Source organism: Aotus nancymaae, unplaced genomic scaffold (assembly GCF_030222135.1).
Source record: "Aotus nancymaae isolate 86718 unplaced genomic scaffold, 86718_ANA_hifiasm-v0.15.2.pri h1tg000079l, whole genome shotgun sequence".
In the NCBI taxonomy this organism is placed as follows: Eukaryota; Metazoa; Chordata; class Mammalia; order Primates; family Aotidae; genus Aotus; species Aotus nancymaae.
Genome location: NW_026988494.1, coordinates 121,028 through 143,610, shown reverse-complemented (window position 1 = coordinate 143,610; position 22,583 = coordinate 121,028). Strand labels below are relative to the sequence as shown.

At 43.1% G+C, this 22,583-nt stretch overlaps 1 protein-coding gene across 5 annotated transcripts in view; it reads left to right on the top strand.

The window, feature by feature from the left end:
- The window catches only part of IDO2 (indoleamine 2,3-dioxygenase 2), a 59,809-nt gene extending 38,286 nt beyond the window's left edge, over positions 1-21,523 (top strand). For 3 of the 5 annotated variants that reach the window (XM_064368836.1, XM_064368839.1, XM_064368837.1), the window contains 4 exons: positions 926-1,043; positions 10,991-11,042; positions 18,385-18,533; positions 20,368-21,523. In XM_064368836.1, coding sequence (XP_064224906.1) covers positions 926-1,043; positions 10,991-11,042; positions 18,385-18,533; positions 20,368-20,723 — 675 coding nt within the window. In that variant the 3' untranslated portion in view covers positions 20,724-21,523. The remainder of the gene's footprint in view (positions 1-925; positions 1,044-10,990; positions 11,043-18,384; positions 18,534-20,367) is intronic. The other 2 variants (XM_064368838.1, XM_064368840.1) reach the window with 1 other exon arrangement.
- Positions 21,524-22,583: the final 1,060 nt, after the last annotated feature.

Genomic DNA, 22,583 nt, shown 5'->3' with positions numbered 1-22,583 from the left:
TGCTTTTCCTCTCATACTTAAACTCCATGCTTACTTTAGTTCTCAACCATGTGTCTAGCCCATTGAAAGACACAGAATCAAATATCGGCCTTCCAAGTGTAGTTCAGATAAAGTAGAGACTCCCGGAAGGCTTCCCAGGAGAGGGGGTTCTAAAGCTGGGGGCTCTGTAGAATCTGTGTATTAGACCATTTTCACACTGCTATAAACATACTACCTGAGACTCGGTAATTTATAAAGGAAAGAGGTTTAATTGACTCACAGTTCTGCATGGCCAGGGAGGCCCCAGGAAACTTACAGCTATAGAGGAAAGCGAAGGGGAAGCAAGGATCTCTCAGCAAGACAACAGGAGAGAGGGAGAGAGAGAGAGAGATAGAGCAAAGGAAGGAACCACCAAACACTTTTAAACCAACAGATCTTGTGAGAACCCTCCCTGGTATCATGAGAACAGCATGGAAGAACCTGCCCCCATAATCCAATCACCTCCCACCAGGACCCTCCCTCAACATGTGGGGATTACAATCCAAGATGAGATTTGAGTGGGGACACAGAGCCAGACCGTATTAACCTGACTTTATATGAGACAGCTTCGGAGCAAGGTAGTTGAAGATGCAGAAGAACTGATCATAATATGTGACAAGTCTGAGAGAAGAAAACAGTAGAATAATAGAACTCAGGCCCTTGGGAGGTACAAGAAGTAACGGCCAGCTGAAATTCCAGGAACACTTACCTAGGGGTCCGTCTGGGAGGTACCCAGGGAGCTACTGGCTGTCAGGCCGACCCCACAGTGGATCTAGCTTAGGGTGCTCCCACAAAGCTCTGACAAACTGTCCAGTCCTCCCCTGGGTTCCCACAGCACAAGGCTTCCTCTGCCTGCATGGACTTTAAGGGAGTGCTAATAAGTTGTGCGCATGAATCTTATCCCCAGGCTCTTGTTCAGGCCATGAATGCCATCTTGCAGCCCAGCCAGGAGGCCCTGCTCCAAGCCCTGATGCAACTGAGACTTTCTATTCAGGACATCACCAAAGCCTTAGGGAGGATGCACGGTAAGGTGATTCCAGTACTCCTGAAGGATCCCCCTAGGGTTCTGGGTCCTGCTTGCGGGAAGAGAGCCTGGAGACCAGGCATGTCCTAAAGGAGTGATGATATATTTGTCCACCAGGTGACGCTGGTGGACTATCTTTGTTTTAGGGTAAATGCGTATTATCTTGGAGAGCTATTCTGACAGCTTTGTCCTTTCTATTCTCCCGTGACTAAGACGGTTTCCCTTCTACGGTGGCCAGATATTTCTTAAGCATGTTGAAGTCTTGCCTGAAGCTTGGGAGGAGGGGATGGGACGCCCAGTAACGCTGGTCACCTGTGCCCCATCCCGCAGCGTTAGGTACTGCAGGGTAGTTTGTCTGCTCTCTCTAATGCCCCTTTTATTCTACCCCGCTCTGCTGGTTCCCAAGATGTCTGACCTTGGTTTTAAGCCTTGTCTAACGGATGGCCTGTGCTCCTTTTCTGCAGCTAGGGCAGGCTGAGTTGTCATAGGTGGGAAAGTTGTCAGAATCAAGATGGAGTCACTTGCGTTGAAGAAAAGTTTTTAAACCTTGACAAATAGAGCTGGGGAAGGCTACAAAGACAGAGCTCTCATGCATAAATGCCTGATAACAAAATCTTTTCCAAATGACTCTGCAAAAATCACAACCCTGACAGCCTTATGCAAAAAAATAACTTCCACGAGGACATCTGCCCAGTGACTCCCTATCCAATGCTGGCCTGGTGCCACCCTTTTTACTGGTGCTCACAGCCAAGGATAATGATCTCAAAACAGTTATGTAAGTGTCCTCGTTTTTCCTTTAAAGACCTTTGACTTCCTTTATCTTTCTGAGTGCCCACATTGTTTACTATGGCACACTTGTTCCCATTGCAATGCCCTATTCCAGAATAAATATCGATTTCTATCAGGGAGCCTCTCCCTGTTACTTAGGTTAGCATAGGCATGGTCAGTTATGAGGCTCACTCTTTCTGGTTAGGTTACATCTTATTCTGGTTACTGCACTCAGTTTCCAACATTTAGAAGGCTCTTCAAATTCTTCTTTCAGAGGAATCTGAATAATGTGTTTACAAAGGTGTGAGACAGGGGTGTGATTTCTTAACAAATCGGATTCTAAGTATCATTTTCCTTGAATCCTGCTTCCCTACAAGAAAGAGAGATTCTGGGAAGAGAGTGTTTACGGGAAGCAGGACAGGAGGGAGGGAGAAAGACACGAGATGGTGCCGAGCTTTATTATCTCATATTAAAAAAGTAAATAAATTTGTCCTTCCAGCCTCTCAGCACTAGTAGAAATCTATCTGAAGTAATAGGATTAGGTATTATTTCCATTCAATTTCCCGGTTTTATATTTGTATTTTCTCCATTTCCTTGAATTTTAAGTTAAAGCCCTCATGATCACATCAGTAGGCCTTCGGCCAAAGAAACCCCCCAAATTGTATGGTGGCTTTGCCAAGCTGAAATGAGATGAGATGTGTTTTAACTTTGCCAAGAAAGCCTGAATCCATCACTCAGGACATCAAGGCTATTAGGGAGACCGTGCAGGTGTCTTCGGATCACGTGGATGAGCTCAAGAAAGTAGTTTTGGAAGATTATGAGAAACTTTCCATCTGGCCCCAGTGCATGTAGCAGTAAGATGGTGCACGCAGTGTCTGGCTGTCACAGGCTTTCCTAGGGCTCACTTGCAGACTCACTTCTTTTTATTTTTATTTTATTTTTTTGAAACAGACTCTCTCTCTGTCGCCCAGGCTGGAGTGCAATGGTGCGGTCTCGGCTCACTGCTGCCTCCGCCTCGTGGGTTCAAGAGATTCTCTTGCCTCAGTCTCCTGAGTAGCTAGGCCTACAGATGTGGATCCCCACACACAGCTAATTTGTGTACTTTTAGTAGAGACGGGGTTTCACCATTTTGGTCAGGCTGGTCTCGAACTCCCCTGCCTACCTTGGGCTCCCAAAGTGCTGGGATTATACGGGCGTGGGCCACTGTGCCCAGCCCAGACTCACTTCTTTTTTTTTTTTTTTTTTTTTTTTTTTTTTTTTTTTTGAGACGGAGTCTCGCTCTTGTTACCCAGGCTGGAGTGCAATGGCGCGATCTCGGCTCACCGCAACCTCCGCCTCCTGGGTTCAGGCAATTCTCCTGCCTCAGCCTCCTGAGTAGCTGGGATTACAGGCACGCGCCACCGTGCCCAGCTAATTTTTTTTTTTGTATTAATAGAGACGGGGTTTCACAATGTTGACCAGGATGGTCTCGATCTCTCGACCTCGTGATCCACCCGCCTCGGCCTCCCAAAGTGCTGGGATTACAGGCTTGAGCCACCGCGCCCGGCCCAGACTCACTTCTTAACCCCAGGTCAACCCCTTGTGCTTTCCTGCTCAGCCTCTGCAGGAGATCTCCTCGTCTGAGGAGGTCCCAGGGCTACCGCCCTTGTTTTCCGAAAAGGCACGTTTTTCTACACAGACATAATTTATTTTAAATGTTTTACTCCTAGTTACATTCATCTAGATGGAGAAATAGCTGAGTGGATTGGACCGTGTTTTCTAAAGATGGCCCCATGCCATCCTGCGTGCTCCTCCACCACGTGGCCTGAGCACTCCTTTCACCCAGGGCTGGACTCTGGCCCTGCTTGTGATGTGCGTGTCGCCAATATAATGCAGTAGAGGGGACAGGACAAGACTTCTGAGGCAAGACTAGAAAAAGTGATGCAGGTTCCACCTTGTGTCCTGAGCCACTAGATACAGAATCCACCTCCCCTGAGGCCACAATGCTGTGCAAACTACACAGACAAACCACATCAAACAGCCACGTGTCGGTTCCCCAGTTGACTTCTGTCCAAGAGTGAAGGTGCCTGCAGATGGTTCTAGGCTCCCACCTCAACTTATGTCCCATCTTGAAGTCTTCTCAACTGAGGCACCAGCCACTGTGGAGCAGAGACAAGCCATTGCCACTTTGTTCTGCCCAGATTCCCCAGCGGTCACCCATGCTGGAGTGCAGTGGTGCGATCTTGGCATATAGTGGTTGTTTCACGCCCCTAAGTTTGGAGTGGTTTCTATGCAGCAATATTGTAACAAACATTAGAAACTGCAGGACTTAAGGAATCACATGAGCGCTCCAGTCATGGTCTCTGGTTTGTGATTATTAACTTTCTTCTGCATGATAAATAGAGCTTGGCTGGACTTTTTCCCTCTGCTTCCATTCCCCAGAATGGAGCATACCACACGATTGCTTCTTTCAAAGCCCAACTTTAGCAAGAGTCATGAGCTCTAACCCATTCATCCATAAATACTTCCTTTCCAGGCACGTAGACTCCCTTCACACACAGGGCTGAGTAGACAACACCTGTCGCAGACTACAGTGGCATTTTGGAGAGCCACCCTCCTGGTACCTGAGTCACTAGTCCTTTGCCCAGCCTTTCTCAGTTTTGTACAGCGCTTACTTCTGAGTGGAATTGCAGTGAGCCAAGATTGCGCCATTGCACTCTAGCCTGGGTGATAGAGCAAGACTCTGTCTCAAAAAAAACAAACACAAAAAAAGAATTGTTTTGTTTTAGCAGTAATGAGTCGTCAAAGGGTTTCTTTCTAACAATTTAGTGTATGCATTTAAATCAGGTTTCTTATTGAGTGAATTGGGGCTAAGCTGTAGTGTGAACTTCTGCTACTGTTTCTTTCTCTTTAGTTCCCTTGATTTCATGGAAGGCATTTTCCGTCTTAGCTTGTGAACTTATTCTGTCTAAACTCGATTGGAAAGTAATTAACACTGGGATTCTTCTTGAATAAATTCTACGTGATTATAAAATCATACACACATTTATTTCTTTTTCTTTTTGATCTAGGAAAGATGTTCACAGGCCAGACATGGTGGCTTACACCTGTAATCCCAGCACACTGGGAAGCCGAGGCAGGCAGATCACCTGAGGTCAGGAGTTAGAGGCCAGAGTAGCCAATATGGCAAAACCCTGTCTCTCTACTAAAAACACAAAAATTATTCGGGCATTGTGGCACATGCCTGTAATCCCAGCTATTCAGGAGGCTGAGGCAGGAGAACTGCTTGAACCTGGGAGGCAGAGGTTGCAGTGAACCAAGATCCTGTGACTGCACTCCAGCCTGAGTGACAGAGCAAGACTCCGTCTCAAAGAAAAAAAGACATGCACGATATATTGTTAAGTGAAAAAAGCAGATTACAGAACTTGCATACGAGCCTATTTTAATAAAAATACACATATTTAGCAAAATAAAAGGACAAATGACATTTATTAAAATATATACATTGATTATTTCAACATAGAGGATGATAGTTGATTTTGCTTAATTTCTTCCCTCCTTTTTTCTATTTGAATATTCTATAATGAAGTTATTTCTTAAATAGGGTTAGAAAGTGAGGAGTTATTAAACTTAGATTAGCCCAAATGTGCCCCTAGAGGCTCCTTTTAGCAGAGTGAATGTCTCCGTTCAGCCTGAATCTAGGAAATTGTTTCTACCTTATAAACTGGAGTGTCCTTCAGAAACGACATTCACTCAAACTTCATTTTAGGTAGACTGTGTAATACCAATTTCTGATATTAATAGTTTAAAACAAAGACCTTCAGATTAATTAACACCAAAAGAATAATTGAGAAAATACAAATCCTCACTTTAAAAAACAACCAAAGTAAATACCAAAAAAATTATACAAAGTTACATTATCTAAGCTTAGTTTACTGCAAAAATCAAGACAACGCATTAGAAGTTGCTGGTTTCCACTCACACTGCTCACAGTCCCACGCTCTGTTCTCCAGCCATTCACTCGCCCATGCACGAGGTCTGTACACACAACGATGCATATGATGTTTTTTGGTTCCTGCAGTATAATAGGAACCTTAACATTTCAATTAAAAGACAAAATGAGGACATTTACATTTGCCATCAGACTATAAAATTCCTCTTCTTCTTCTTATTTTTTAAGAGATTGAGTCTTTCTCTGTCCCCCAGGCTAGAGTACAGTGGTGCAATCTCAGCTCACTGCAACCTCTGCCTCCCGGGTTCAAGCGATTCTCCTGCCTCAGCCTCCAGAGTAACTGGGATTACAGACGCACGCCACCATGCCTGGCTAATTTTTTGTATTTCTAGTAGAGATGGGGTTTCACCATGTTGTCCAGGCTGGTCTCAATCTCCTGACCTCAAGTGATCCATCTGCCTCAGCCTCCCGAAGTGCTGGGAATTACAGGCATGAGCCACCACATCCAGGCTAAAATTTCGCTTCTGAAGGATAATATCATAGTACTTGAAAATATGGTTTTTTAAAAAAATTATATACTAAGTGAAAGGGCACGATTTCACAAGCACTAGAACTACATTAAACTTAAATGAGTTCCAATACTCTTAATAATGTAATTCAAAAACAAATCTAGTGTTGACAAAAGCTCCCGTAACTAAAACTACATTAACAGGCACAATGAGCGTTGCAAACAGTTAACAGGCACCAAGTTTAATAGGGCAGACAGCATTTGCTTCCGCATCCACACTTATTCAATTATACTGTTAAAAAAATGGTGCTGCTCAAGCTATGAATGCTTTGCAAAAGAAATCATTTTAATAAATACAGTAAATGCTAAAACTCTAGCTAAACTATCATGCAAGATATATAACCAAGACAAATGTGATTCATAACATGAGCAACTTGCATTCAGAATGAAGTCTACCTTTATATTTTATTAAAAAGGGAGACTTTATGGATTAACCCAGCTGCTTCCTGAATTACAAAAGTGGCATGACTCAAAATGAAAATAAGACTCTGTCTACAAATGTCTGACAGTAATAAATTGTAATATACAACGCATACAGGAGTCTTACAGAGCAATAAACTCTCCTAGGAAATAAAAATATTTTATACCTTTAAAATCCAAAGTAAAACAAAAAAAAAATCATTGCTGGGTATGGTGGCTCACGCCTGTAATCCCAGCACTTAGGGAGACCAAGGCAGGATTGCTTGAGCCCAGGAATTTGAGACTAGCCTGGGCAACATAGAAAAACTCAATCTCTACAAAAAAAAATACAAACATTAGATGGGCGTGCTGGCAAGTGCCTGTGGTCCCAACTACTCTGGAGGCTGAGATGGGAGGATGCACCTCAAAGCTGCGGTGAGCCAAGGTCGCACCACTGAAGCCTGGGAACAGAGTGAGACCCTGTCTCAATACGTAAATAAATAAACATCATTTATGAAAAAGATTCTCTAGTCAGAATTAACACCTCAACCAGTCAAACATCAGGAAGCAACGTTACAGCTACTAATGTACAAAGGGACACCTTTTCACCAGTCACTGTCTTCCGATATTTCTGTTCCAGAATCACACAGACTCTCCCTTCCCTACACTCCCCATCCCATCATTTCTTCAGACCATGGAAACAGAATTTGTTGAACACCAGAAATGTGTTGCTATGGTGGTGCACAAGCCATAGCATTTGCTGTTGTCCAGCTGAAGGCATGAAGCCGGCTGGTGACTGGCTAGCAAATGCCTGTTCTATAGCTCTGACTTCTCCTCTAATTCCCTTCTCTCCTTTCCTAGCCTCTCTGAGTTTCTGAAGGGATAATTTCAGAGGTTCCACATAACTGTCGAAGCCTACGGTAGACACGGCAAGAAGATCCTCTCCACTGGTCATTTCCAATTCTCTTAGTCTCGGTCACTTGCCTCGGATATTACAAAGCTCATGAATGCATGTACACATTCTTGAACTCTTTCTTGGGCATTTCCCATTTGAGATATGGCATGTTTCATTATCCTTGTGACATGTGCAGTAAAACAATGTGTATCAATAGCATTTCACAGGTTTAAATGAAATATTGGTTGGCTGCTTGTTTGTTAAAAAAAAAAACAAAAACAAAAACAATGTGTATCTTGTTCTCTGCAACTTTCTTTTGAACGATTTGTATCTTCATGACCATTCATGCCGTCCTCACTGTCACCATGAGGCTGTGTAATGTAATGACTCCTCCAGTGCAGTCTTCAGACATTCCCAGCGCAGAAGGCCATGTCATGCAGTGGTCTCCATTCACCTCCAGTGCAGCTCTGGCTGGCTCCCATGTCTCATCAGCTGTTTAGCTGGACAGAAAATGGTTGCAAGGGAACCAGTTCCCGTGTGGAGCTCTGCTTCCAGGACTCAGCCTCCCCTCCCTCCCTCCCTCCTATGTTAATGCTTTTTTCTTCTTCTTTCTTTTTTTTTTTTTTACAGTCATTCTGTCACCCAGGCTGGAGTGCAATGGTGTGATCTCCACTCACTGCAACCTCCACCTCCCTAGTTCAAGCAATTCTCCGTGCCTCAGCCTCCCAAGTAGCTAAGGTTATAGGTGTGCACCACCATGCCCAGCTAATTTTTTGTATTTTTAGTAGAGACGAGGTTTTGCCACACTGCCCAGGCTGGCCTCGAACTCCTGAGCTCAGGCAATCTGCCCACCTTGGCTTCCCAAAGTGGTAGGATTACAGGTGTGAGCCACCACACCAGGCCCCATGTTAATGCTTCTAAAGTTTGTCTTTATAAATTCCTTCAGTACGTCCTTTGGGACTTCCTCTAGTGAGTGTCTACTGTTGGTAAACTCTCCCATCTAAAAATTGCCTTGTTTCTCCTCAATTCCTGAAGGATATTTTGGCTAGCAGCTATATTCTTTTAGATGTTTAATATACCAGGACAATAGTTTCTGGTCTCCATGGTTGCTATTGAGCATTAGCTGTTGGTTTATCTTTCTCCCCTGACTACATGTACAAGTTTCTCTGTACCTGTCTACTTTTCGTGTTACTCAATTTGCTGGCCTTAGGTTTCATTTTCCTGCTTCTTTTTTTTTTTTTTTTTGAGATGGAGTCTTGCTCTGTTGCCCAGGCTAGAGTGCAGTGGTGCGATCTTGGCTCACTGCAACTTCCATCTCCTGATTCAAGCGATTCTCCTGCCTTAGCCTTCCAAGTAGCTGGGATTACAGGTGCCCACCGACACACCCAGCTAATTTTTGTATTTTTAGTAGAAACAGGATTTCACCATGTTAGCCAGGCTGGTCTCAAACTCCTGACCTCAGGTAATTCACCCGTCTCAGCCTCCCAAAGTGCTGGTATTATAGGTGTGAGCCACCACACCCAGCCGCAATTTTTAAATTTTTTATTTTCTTCCTCAAGAGAATGAGAAGAAAAGTCAAATGTAAGCTTTAGAAGTCTTGCCCAATGGCCAATCTGGAAATATTCTCCATAAACATTCACCAGAAGTGGCCAGTGACCATGGGTTGCTTTTGGTGAGAGGAATTGATGGGGTCAGGAATGGGAGGAAAGCATACTTCTCATTAGATACCTTGCTGAACTTTGTAGCTTGTTTGCCAAATGCATGTCTTACCTAGACTTCATAAATTAAATAATTTCTTTAAAAATAATTGAAAAAATTTTTAAAGGCTTGTTTAATTGATGGTGATTATAAGACATCCAGTAGAAATATGAGGCTTTAAAAGTGGGGACTGGCCAGGCACAGTGCCTCACACCTGTAATCCCAACACTTTGAGAGTCTTTGGCAGGATGATTGCTTGAGCCTGGATATTTGAGACTAGCCGGGGCAATATAGTGAGGCCCTATCTTTAAAAAAAGAAAAATTAGCTGGGTGTGGTGGTGCGTGTGCCTGTAGTCCCAGCTACTTGTGAGGCTGAGGTGGGAAGATCACTTGAACCCAGGAGGTCGAGGCTGCAGTGAGGAGTGATTAGCTGAAGTTTTCTGCATGTCTGTTTTAATCATGAATGGATTTTTTACATCTATTGAAATTGTTTTACATAAAAGATATTTTACACCTGTTGAAATGATTATTTCACTTTACCTCCTTTAATATGTTAAGTTGGACAAAATATTAAAGTATTGCCAGTCATTCTGCTTCAGCAAAAAGTAGTAGTTTCTTATCAGCTTTGGTGAAAATAGAGCATCAAATAAGTAAGACATAGAAATAGAACCCAGTAAAAATCTAGACCATGGGGCATTGTCACATGTGAGCAGATAGAATGTGGCACCACGGAGGAGCATCTGGAGGCCTGGAGGCTGAAGGAAGACATGAGTTACCGAGGATCATGAGAACTTCAGAGAAATTAGGGAGCAAGAAAAAGAAATAGGAGCAAAGACTATTTGTGATGGTAGAAAAGGGAAGTTGATGGTATGGAGATATTATTATTTAGGTCTCACATCAAAGATGTAGATACATGATAGATAGATAGATTGATTGATTGATAGATAGATTGATAGATATCTCAGAAACAGACAAAGACAGAGATCTCAGTAAGATAGACATATGCCAGGTGACAGAATTCAGAGAGGTCCTACTATGAAAGCAATAGAACAACCTTCAAAAGTTGATGAAAAGAAATTTAGTACAAATAAGAGGGCAGGCTTCCTTACATTACAGTTTAATAAACTGGAAGAATCGATTATCCCTGAACATTGGAATAGATTAAAAAATAGCTGTTTCCATTACTGAAGGCAGCTAAATATGAAGCTAAGTGAACCTGTCTCTGACCTAATGTGGCAATCCCTGGGCGAGGGACACGTGCTCCACTCCTGTGTCCTTTGTGGAATATTCAGACCTTCAATTGCGCATGGATGAATTTAGTTTTCATCTCTTGTGAAAACCTTGAGAAAGGTGATTCTGTCTGCTTTTCTTCTCTTCTCTTCCCTCATTTTCTCAAACATCGCCTGTTTAAAATATTAAATTTTTACAGGTGGTCTTGATCTCTTTTTAGTTGTTATTTTAAGTACAAATAGAAAAGGCCAACATATGGAATAGTTTAGAAGTTCTGGGAGCACCCATGAGGGAAACTGCAGAAGAGAATGTTCTATCCCTCTTCTCCTGCAGCCTTCATTCCAGCTTCCGTGCATATCAGATAGAGAAGGAGCTCTGGGAGCGCAGCAGGGCCCAGGCACATGTAACCAATTGCTTTCTTTGCCTGTAGTAAAGTTCACATTTTGATTGCTTCTCCAGATTATGTAGATCCAGACATATTTTATGCAGTCATCCGGATCTTTCTCTCTGGGTAAGTATAGTTCAGTTGTTTTCCTGTGTGAGGTCTCTGTAGCATTGACCGAATGTGCAAGGTGAGAAACAGGCAGAAGCTTCTTAGCATAAGAAACATACCAACTGACCCTTGCTAGGGATCCACTCTCAGATAAAAGAAGTAGGATACCATCTGCACGACAAATAACACTGAGGACTAAAGATTGAAGTTCAGCGTGATTGTCCCTAGGCAATTTAGATCCATTTGTATTCACTCTCAGAATTCTAGCTCAATGACAGAAGGAGAAGAAAAACAGTAGACCACTCACACAGTTCTATCAGTTACGTCTATCTACTTTTTCCTCTTGTTATTAAGGCACGTAGAGGGGTGAAGTGTAGTATAGGGTTGGATAGCATAGACTCTCCTTCTAAAGTTCCTGGATGAGCTACACTGTGGTTTGAATGAATGTGTCCCTCCAAAATTCATATGTTAAAAACGAATTGTGACAGTGACGTATTCGAAGGTGGGGCCTATGGGAGGTGATTATGTCTCCTCTGAGAGGAGAAAACAACCCCCATGAGTGGAATTAATGCCCTTATAAAGGGCTAGAGGGAACTCCCTGGCCCGTTTTGCCCTTTTCCCTTCCATTCCTTGTCACTTCCACTATGTGAGGACAGGAGTTGAGCATTACATTGGAAGTGGAGACCAGGCCCTCGCCAGATACTGAACTTACCGGCACCTTGGTCTTGGGCTTCCCAGTCCCCAGAACTGTTAGAAATAAATTTCTGTTATAGGTAGTCCCCAACTCAATACGGTCTGACATACAATTTTTTGACTTTATGTTGGTTCAAAAGCATACATATTCAGTAGAAACTACTTTGAGTGCCTATATGACCATTCTGTTTTTCACATTCGGTACAGTATTTAATAAATTCCGTAGGATATTCAACACATTGACATAAGATAAGCCTTGTGTTAGGTGATTTTGCCCAACTGTGAGCTAATGTAAGTGTTCTGAGCACATTTAAGGGCAGCTAGGCTAAGCTATGGTGCCTAGTGGGCCAGGTGTATTAAATGCATTTTTGCCCTGTGATATTTTCAGTTTACAATGGGTTTATCAGGACGTAACCCATTGTGAGTTAAGGAACATCTATATTTACAAATTACCCAGTCTAATGTATTTGGTTGTAGCAGCAGAAACAGACTGAGACACTACCCCAAACCATTTTTTTTTTCGTATTTCTGAGTATTCTTTTGTCATATGGCTTGAAATTTCTTCACATAGAGAATGCTACTTTTATTTTATTTTATTAATTTTATTTTATTTTTGATACAGAGTCTTGCTCTTGTCACCCAGGCTGGAGTGCAGAGGTGCAATCTCAGCTCACTGCAACCACTGCCTCTGGGTTCAAACAATTCTCCTGCCTCAGCCTCCCGAGTAGCTGGGATTACAGGCAACCACCACCAAGTATGGCTAATTTTTGTATTTTTAGTAGAGACGGAGTTTTGCCATGTTGGTCAGGCTGTTCTGGAACTCCTCCCCTCAGTTGATCTGTCTGCCTTGGTCTCTCTAAGTGTTGGAATTACAAGCGTGAGCCACTGCGGCTGGCCGAGGACTCTACCTTTATATATGTGCTTTGCTTAAACAGATGAACCATTCTTGACGTGTTTTAATCAGATTGCCTTCCTATTAACTTCGAAAAATTAAGTTTTTTATTTGTTTTTGTTCAATTTTTAAACAGTGAAAAATGAAAGGTAGAGGCAATGGATGGATGAGGCGAATATGTCAGATAGATATCATCTAGTGGGCCATCTTATTAACTGAGAGATCCTGAAGTGCTGTCAATAGAAATAATCGGAAGCAGTGTCTGGATACAGCAAGAGACATGCAAATGCTAAAAATCAATTACTGATATATTGTATTGATGCAAGGACAGAGAGGCAACACATACTAAGTGTTTTCTTTAGATTGGGTGGGTTTGATGTGTGAAGCGCTTCAAATGGGGTCCAGCCTGGGAGGGAGTAGGGATGGAATCCTCCTTGTAAAGGGTGCAGAGTGGAAGCAAGACTGTTTCCAAGGTTGCGAGTAATAGGTGCATGGTTTATGGGGGAAAAGGAAAACAAACAGAAGGGTACAGAAATGGAGCTGCTGAAAGTGTGCTCAGAATTTAGACTTTCTCTGTATACCTTTGATAGGATTAGAAAGCGAAAAATGGACCATTTTTTAAAAAGTTGCATGCTACCACATAGCAGACTTGTACTACAGATGCAGAAAGACAGGGATTTAGGAAGCGCCCAATTCTGGAAAGTCCCTTTGTGCTTCACACCGCTGTCTAAATCTGTATGTTTTCTCTTGTTGCATAACAGTTTACCACAAATTTAGCAGCTTAATACAGTACACATTCACTGTTTCACAATTCTGTAAGTCAGAATCATAGGCAAGCTCAGCGGGGTTTTCTACTTAGGGTCTGAAAAGGCTGAAGTCAATTTATCTGTTGAGCTGGGCTTTTAACTGAAGATCTGGGGAAGAATTCCCTTCAAAACTCATTTAGGGTGTTGTCAGAACTCAGTGTTTTGTGGTTCTAGAACTGAGGTCTGTTTCCTTGCTAGCTGAAGGACAGGCGCTGCTCCCAGCTTCTTGAGGCATCCAGTATTCTTTGTCATGTGTTTTATTTCATCTCAGTATGGGCACTTTTTTTGTTTGTTTGTTTTGAGACAGAGTCTTGCTCTTGCCGCCCAGGCTGGAGTGCAGTGGCGTGAACTTGGCTTACTGCAACCTCCGCCTCCCTGGGTTCAAGCGATTCTCCTGCCTCAGTCTCCTGAGTAGCTGCAATTATAGGTGCCCACCACCACGCTGGCTGATTTTTGTATTTTTGATAGAGACGGAATCTCACCATTTTGGCCAGGCTGGTCTCAAATTCCTGACCTTAGGTGATCCGCCCACCTTGGCCTCCCAAAGTGCTGGGATTACAGGTGTGAGCCAACATACCCGGCCTTTTTGCTTACTTTTTAAAAAACACTTTTATTCAGAAAAATGGTGATATATCATGTGTAGATGATAAATATTTATTCCTTTCAGTTTCCACTCACATTAAATTTCTCAAGGAGGATAGCCTTTGAAAAAAAAACAGACAAATAAAAAGTCATCTCTTTTTTTTCTACTAAAACTTCCTCTTTGCTTGGGATTGCTAGAAAGTTGCTGCAAAAAAAGGTTAAAAATATCTTGCCTGCAGATATTTGAAAGGAAAATGGTTCCGCTTTTTTCACAGTAGCATCTTGGACCTGGGAATGTATGGGAGCAATATTCGGTCTGCTCGAAGAAACACAATTTCCCTTCCTCAGACTGGAATTACCAAGCTAGAGAACATGAGTTTTGAAAGTAGAGTGCTTCTTTTATCTTTTTTGACTTTTATGCTGATGTTTTCTCTGTCACCTTCAATGTGACATCCTCTTCAAGGTGAGGCACTGGAGGCAGATTGATTAATGTCACTTGGCCATTTGAGACATTGGATGGCATTTTAAGCTGGCCACATTCTTTCAAGAACTATGCTTGGGTGTACATATTCTGGATATATAATACATACTTATAGGATGCTATTTTTATTTTTATTTTTTTTGAAACAGAGTCATTTTTTTTTTTTTGAGACGGAGTTTCGCTCGTTACCCAGGCTGGAGTGCAGTGGCACAATCTTAGCTCACTGCAACCTCTGCCTCCCTGGTTCAAGCCATTCTTCTGCCTCAGTCTCCTTAGTAGTTGGGATTACAGGCACCCACCACCATGCCTAGCTGTAATCCCAGCTACTCAGGAGGCTGAGGCAGGAGAATTACTTGAAACTGGGAGGTGGAGGTTGCAGCGAGCTGAGATTACGCCATTGCACTCCAACCTGGACAACGAGAATGTAACTCTGTTTCAAATAAAAAAAAAGAGAGAAGAGTGAGGTGATAGTAGAGACTGGATCATGTACAGCTTTGCCAGCTTCTTTTCTGAGTGAGATGGACGACACTGACTTGCTTTGAAAAGGATAACAACATGATCTGCCTTCAGCTGAAAATCATCTCTGTACTGACTGAGTAGGAAATAGACTCCGAGAATAAAGACGGGAGCAGGGAAAATATTTAAGAAGCCATCACTACAGTCCAGGGTGGTGGCTTTCACTAGGGTAGAAAGGCTAAAGGTGTTGAGAAATGGTCAGATTCTGGATATATACTGAAATCAAAGTTGATAGAAAGATATGAGTCAAAGATAATTTTCAGGTTTTTGGGGCCTGGTTCACTGAGAAAACAGAACCATCATTTACTCCAATGAGAAAGAGAATAGGAGGAAGAAGTCTGGCACAGAGAAAGGAAATCAGGAGATCAGTTTGAGGACACACTCACGTCAAGTAGGCGGTTGGATGTTCGAGTCGAGAATACGGGGGAGAGGTCCAGCTAGAGGTGTAAATAGCTTTTTATACTTGTAAATAGTCAGGATATAGGGTTTTTTGTTTTGTTTATTTGTTTTTGTTTTTGAGACAGTCTCTCTCTGTTGCCCAGGCTGGAGTGCAGTGAGACAATCTCAGCTCACTGCAACCTCTGCCTCCAGGTTCAAACGATTCTCCTGCCTCAGCCTCCCCAGTAGCTGGGACAACAGGTGTGCACCACTATGCCAGGCTAATTCTTGTATTTTTAATGGAATTTTCACTGTGCTGACCAGGCTGGTGTCGAACTCCTGGCCGCAAGTGATCCTCCCACCTGGGCCTCCCAAAGTGCTGGGATTATAGGCATGAGCCACAGCATGCAGCCCCAGAATATAGTTGTTTTCTAAATCCATGAAGCTAGATAAGACCATTCGGGAACTGAGAGTAGGAGCAGTCCAAGGACTGACATTTTGAGACTGCAACATTTAGCAGTAGTCAAGATGGGAAGGAGCTAGTCAAAGAGCCCCAATGACATGTACATAAGATCATCACCCAGGTTACAAAGACAGATCCGAACAAGTGTGTCCATATCTCACCCAATAGCAGTTATGTCTTTCGTATTTCATCCCCATAAAATATTGTTCATCAACTTTATTGGACCAGCATCTTAACATTTGACAAGTCACAAAACCTCTCTAGAACCTATTTTACTCAGCTGTAGGAAGCAAATACAAATTGGGAAAACTAAGCCTCAGAGAGATTTGTACAACCTTACACAATAATGAAAGGGGCGCAGGGATTCCAACTCCCTCTAAATAATATGAGAGAATGGCTAGTGTTCATTGAATGCTTAACATGTGCCAGGCCCTGGGCAGGTATAATTTTATTAGTTCTCACAATAACCCAATAAGGTAGATACTAGTGTACTCAGCTGAGAAAGCTGAGGATCAGAGAGGTGAATTAACTAAGCCAAGGCTCACTGTTAATACATGGCAAAGCTGAGATCAAATTCTGTATCTGCTTGAGGTAGAGGTCTTGCTCCTACCAGCTGCAGCCTGGGAGGACCCTGCAGTAGGAACCTCTCCTTTCCTCTTCCCACCATTCTCCTGCACTGCTTTCTGGACCTCATCTCTTTCCAGAGTGATACTGCCCCAATTGCAAAGGCCACTGTGCTGTTTATCCAGTGAAGCCATAGCACAGCCAACCCAATGAGCCCCCAGTGAAGACAACCTGGCTCCTTACAGCACTTCCAACCTAGAGCAGTATTTGAAAAATATCATGAACAGTCAACACGGCAGTCTGTCTGTGGCTATTGTGTGTGTACATGGTGTGTGCGTGTGTCCCTTCTCTTGAGCAAAATGACTTCTAGAATTATAGGAAAAAGGTGACACATCAATGTAAATCTGTTTTTAAACTCATAACAGAGAAGGTGGCTTGTTTCTGGCTTTAAGAGGAAAAGACAATATTCCTTAGTAAAAATGGAAATCCACATACGGGGTTCTGGTAAAATGAAGTTAGAGAATTGCAGGTTTGGGGATCAAGTTCTGGTTCTATCATCCTTTAACAGTACAATCCTGAAACCTTAATTGCTTTGAGTCTTTGTTACTTTATCTATGAAATGAAGTATATAAAAAAACCCAGCTGAGACAGACAAATCACCTGAGGTTGGGAGTTCGAGACCAGCCTGAGCAAATTGGAGAAACCCTGTCTCTACTAAAAATACAAAATTAGCCAGTCATGGTGGTGCATGCCTGTAATCTCAGCTACTCAGGAGGCTGATGCAGGAGAATCTCTTGAATCCGGGAGGCTGAGGTTGCAGTAAACCGAGATCGCGCCACTGCACTCCAGCCTGGGCAACAAGAGCGAAATGCCGTAAAAAAACAACAGCCTCTTCTGATCTACACACAAGAGGTCAAATGAGAAAATGAATGTGAAGATGTTTTATAAACCATACAGCATGGTAGGTGCAAATGTGACATAAGCTTGTTCTTATTTTGGACTCATTATAAAGTCACCCACACACACTCTGTGATTGTTCAAGACTGTGCAAAGTCAGGCACAGGAAAATGAGTAAAACAGATGGAGGCATAAAGAGGGGGGACTCAGAAAACAGTGAAGAACGCAATCAGAAAGGTGGGGAGGAGGAGAGGAGGCAGGGGAAGGGAGGGGAGGAGAGGAGAAGAACAGCTAGTTCGTGGAGCGTGGCTGACAGCTCAGACCCAGCCTGTCTGTATGTCCCTGACTTCAGCCTCTGGTGAGGCACAGGCTTGATCTGTGCTGCCTGCTGTTACTCTTCTCATCCACCCTGCTTATCAATACCTGTGGTCAACAAAGTATTCGATAAAGGTATTTTCAAAGTCAGGTAGCATCTGTAGATTACAGATTGCAAAGTTGGGTAATACCTAGAATTGGTAGTTTAGTGTGGTGACTTCTTAACAATTATCACTGTTTCAGGGAAGGGCAAAGGTGTGTGTGTGTGTGTGTGTGTTTGTGTGTGTGTGTATGTGTGTTTATTTGTGTGTATCTGTGTATCTAATTGTGGATGTTTGTGTATATTTGTGAGGCTTTTTACTTGTCAAAGTTTTAAGTATCTGGTCATCAAGGTTGACATTAGCAAAGGAAGTGAAGAAAATTTTTCCAGAGCCCCTAAAATGTTCCTGTTGACCAGCACTGATGCATCTTTATAACTGAGTATTTGCAATAAATATGCCATGGGACCAGTACCACAAATTCTTCTCTAAATAGCCTTTACCTCTCTGGAATAACCCTTTAGATGAGAAAGAAAAGGGCTGTGATTTTGTAGCTTGTTATGAAGCTCGAGTCCAGATGATGCTTCGGTACTTATCCTACAAAGATGCCCAATCCCTCACCCTAAAATTACCATCGAAATCACGTTCCCTTTCTTATTCACTCTGTTTCCACGTCAGAAAATGTACCGTTAACTCCCTGCACCCTTTCTTCTCTCTCTCTTTACTCTTGCTTAGATGGAAAGATAATCCAGCAATGCCTGCAGGGCTGATGTACGAAGGAGTCTCCAAAGAGCCCCTGAAATACTCTGGCGGGAGTGCAGCACAGAGCACGGTGCTTCATGCCTTTGATGAGTTCTTAGGCATTCGTCATAGCAAGGAAAGTGGTAAGGCGGATTTTTTTTTTCCCCTTAAGAGGAGAGGGAGGAAGAGCAGAGGTTTTTTTTTTTTTTTTTTTTTTTTTAACCAATTGATAAAACCAAGTATAAATTAAAATGTCATGAAGCTTATACTTCTCTAAGTCAGCCAAGAAACTGCATGACTGCCAAATGTTTTTGTGTCAAGTCAATTAATATCTGAATATCAGATCTCAGCAGGATCTTGGGTTTTACTTCCAAATCTTAAAATTGGGCTCTATTTCCAGCTGTTCACTAACACTTTGGTTTGGATCTTTAGACACTGGCATTCTTTTTCTGAGATGGGGGAGAGATGTAGAGTTTGAAGGCTGTGAGTCTGGGCCAGCTGGAAACAGGTCTGGGCTCTTCCAATAAAGTCCCTCCCCACAAAATGGTGCAACCTCTAGCCAAATCTATTTAGATCAGCAGAGGGATCTGTCAGCCTGGAAGCTGGAAATTGCTCATTCTCTTACCTGCCAGGATCAAGTTAAGTTTTTAACAGTTGCGAAAGAGATGCTTCATACAATGAAGTTTTCAAGTTGGATTAGAAGAAAAAGAATCACCAGAACTTAGTGTCATAGATTCAAGTCAGTTCTCTACTGTGATAATTTGTATGGATTTTGGCATTTGGTGACGTTGAGTTGACTTACTATGCATAATATTAAACACATAATGAATTTCCTATAACTATATATTGATTTGATTTTTAAACCACTTGGCTTCAAGAGGCTATTTTTTTTTTTTTAAGACAGAATCTGGCTCTGTCACCCAGGCTAGAGTGCAATGGCATGATCTCAGCTCACTGCAACCTCTGCCTCCCGGATACAAGCAATTCTCCTGCCTCAGCCTCCCAAGTAGCTGAAACTACAAGCACGCACCACCACGCCCAGCTAATTTTATGTATTTTTAGTAGAGACAGGGTTTCACCATGTTGGTCAGGCTGGTCTCAAACTCCTGACCTCGTGATCCGCCCATCTCAGCCTCCCAAAGTACTAGGATTACAGGCATGAGCCACCGCACCCGGCCTCAAGAGGCTATTACTAAAACAGTGACTCATTCTTTATCTTTTTTACTTTCATAGGCTCTATATAATTTTCTCCTTTTCTCGTGCTCCCTCCCAAACAAAGCACTAAGAAAACAAAATTCATCAGAGTATTCAGCTAGTCAATTTAAGGGTTTGTGTCCTACATTTGCAGCTATTCCTCATAGCAGCTAGAATCTGCATACTTTGTTTACATTTGTTATGTAGTAAATATTTATACATCAGCAAATAAATCTGGTCCCAACTCTGTCATCTGAGATGTGCTTACTTCATTTCCTTTTCTCCATCTCCTGTCAACGGTTAGAAATATACATCTGAGTATGTGAAATCTGCAAACAAAAGGTCCAATGTAGATTTGAGTTAGAACACCAGCAACAGTTTCTGGTGCATTCCTGTCTGAAAAAGCAGACAAGATTGGACACTGTGGCTCACGCCTGTAATCCCAACACTTTGGAAGTCTGAGGCAGGTGGATCGATTGAGCCCAGAGTTCAAGACATGCCTGGACAACATAGCAAGAACCCGTCTCTACTAAAAGAAATAGAAAAAATATTAGTGGGGCATGGTGGTGCACACCTGTAGTTTCAGCTACTCAGAAGACTGAGGTGGGAGGATCACTTGAACTCAGGGGCAGAGGTTGCAGTAAGCTGCGATCATGCCACTGCACTCCAGCCTGGGTGACAGAGCAAGACCCTGTCTCAAGAAAAAAAAAAAAAGAAGAAGCAGACGAGCTCTGCTATATTTCCATGTGGAGCTATGACATTATGCTGTTTTGTTTCTTTCAGCTGACTTTCTGTACAGAATGAGGGATTACATGCCTCCTTCCCATAAGGCCTTCGTAGAAGACATCCACTCAGCACCTTCCCTGAGGGACTACATCCTGTCCTCTGGACAGGAGTACTTGTTGACAGCCTATAACCAGTGTCTGCAGGCCCTGGCAGAGCTGCGGAGCTATCACATCACCGTAGTCACCAAATACATCATCACAGCTGCAGCCAAGGGAAAGTGTGGGAAGCCAAACCATCTCCCAGGGCCTCCTCAGGCTTTAGAAGACAGGGGCACAGGTGGAACCGCAGTTATGAGCTTCCTTAAGAGTGTCAGGGATAAGACCTTGGAGTCAATCCTTCACCCACGTGGTTAGGAGGCTGCCCGTTCCGCGGCAGTGCAGAGCCCCCCGTGGAGGGCAGGTGGGCCTGGAGAATGAGGATCAGGGTTCCGCCTGGGATCATCCAGGAAGGATCTCAGCCCTATTCATGTTCCTGCTCTACAGAGCGTCATATTCTCCTTGTTGAGAGCTGTTGGCTTCACAAAGGAGCATTGATATGGCCAAGACTTTCCTTCCCTACCTGATCACTGCTTAACAGCAAGTATTGTGGATACTTCCTCATGCAGAACCCCCCAGAGGAGTGACTGTACCCCATTCTCTTCACCAAGGAATAGAAAACCAATCTAAATTTCAAAAATCAGATAAAATTGCCTGTGGATACATTACCTGGCTGATTTCCTTAAAAAACAAACTAACTTCACAATTCATTAAGTTCAGACTGAACACTGCCTCCAAGATTAGAACAAGGATTTCTGTGGTCCCAGACCAGCCCTCTTCTCCCTGAATGTGTTGAGTTTGGTGGCAGGCGGTTGGAAATGCTCCAGTGGTGATGTGGAAGAAAGAGCACGCTGACAAATAAGGACTTGGAAGTCACCAGTGTGAAAACGAGCAGTTAATGATATAGGAACAGATGAGACTTTCCACATGGTACACAGATTTCCAAATTCTATTGTAATGCGTTTCTTTATTTTTAGAAGAATTATTCTCTCTTCCTACTCTGAAAATCTGTATTTGTAAAATGAACGAACGGATCCTTTATAAGTATATAAGGAAAATGGGAATAAGCAGTAAATTGATGTGTTTAGTGTGCAAATAAATGTAAATGCTTTTATTGACTTCGTTTCTATCTCAAGATTTCATTCCACCTGGCAGCAGAAAATCAGAAACTTTTAATCAGGCCAATTTATTTATTTATTTATTATTTATTTATTTAGTTTTTAGACAAAGCCTCTCTCTGTCACTCAGGCTAAAGTATGGCAGTGCAATCTCAGCTCACTGCAACTTCTACCTCCTGGGTTCAAGTGATTCTCCTTCCTCAGCCTCCTGATTAGCTGGGATTACAGCTGCCCACCACCATGCCCGGCTAATTTTTTTTTTGTATTTTCAGTAGAGACAGGTTTTCACCATGTTGGCCAGGCTGGTCTCAAACTCCTGACCTCAACTGATTGACCCACCTCAGCTTCCCAAAGTGCTGGGATTACAGGCATGAGCCATTGCACCCAGCCAATCAGGCTAATTTAGAATAGATTACACTTCATTAATTTAAGGTTGTCCCCCACACTCCTTACTGTGCACACACATACCTGGAATAGCTTCTAAATTCCAGGGGACCTATCTAGTATTTCGGTCACTGAGCAGCCTCTGCCCAAGTTCATGTGTGCTAAGAAGTCCCTCTCCTTACGTGGACACTGGTCAAGTGGAACCTGTTGGCTGTGTCATCATGTCTCAAAGCCCTTCACGTCCTATCACAATACCTGGGAAAATATCTGACTACTTCCCACATCCCTAAGGAATATTTGGGGACTGTTATAACCACAGCAACCATCTCCTCTCTCCAGTGCCATGGGGGGAAGAGAATTTTGCAGCCTTGTAAACTCTTGGGGCCCTTGGTAGGAAGCCATGAACCAGTGTCTTCCACCTGGGGCACAAGGAGGGCTCTTCCTGTCCTGTCTCCACAGGGCTTGGTCTGGCAAAGATGAGGTGGGCAAGAAACACAAGAGCTTCTTCTCAGAGACCCTTATGGATGCTCCTCTCTGCTGCTGACACTGCCCTCTCTTCTCTAACCCATAAAGGAGAATCGTTTTCTAGTCTGGATTGGCCAAGGAAGATGCCTGGCTCTGACAGTGTCCTCTCTGCCTGTTGTGCAGGTCAGAGTCTCAGCTCAAAGACTTAGAC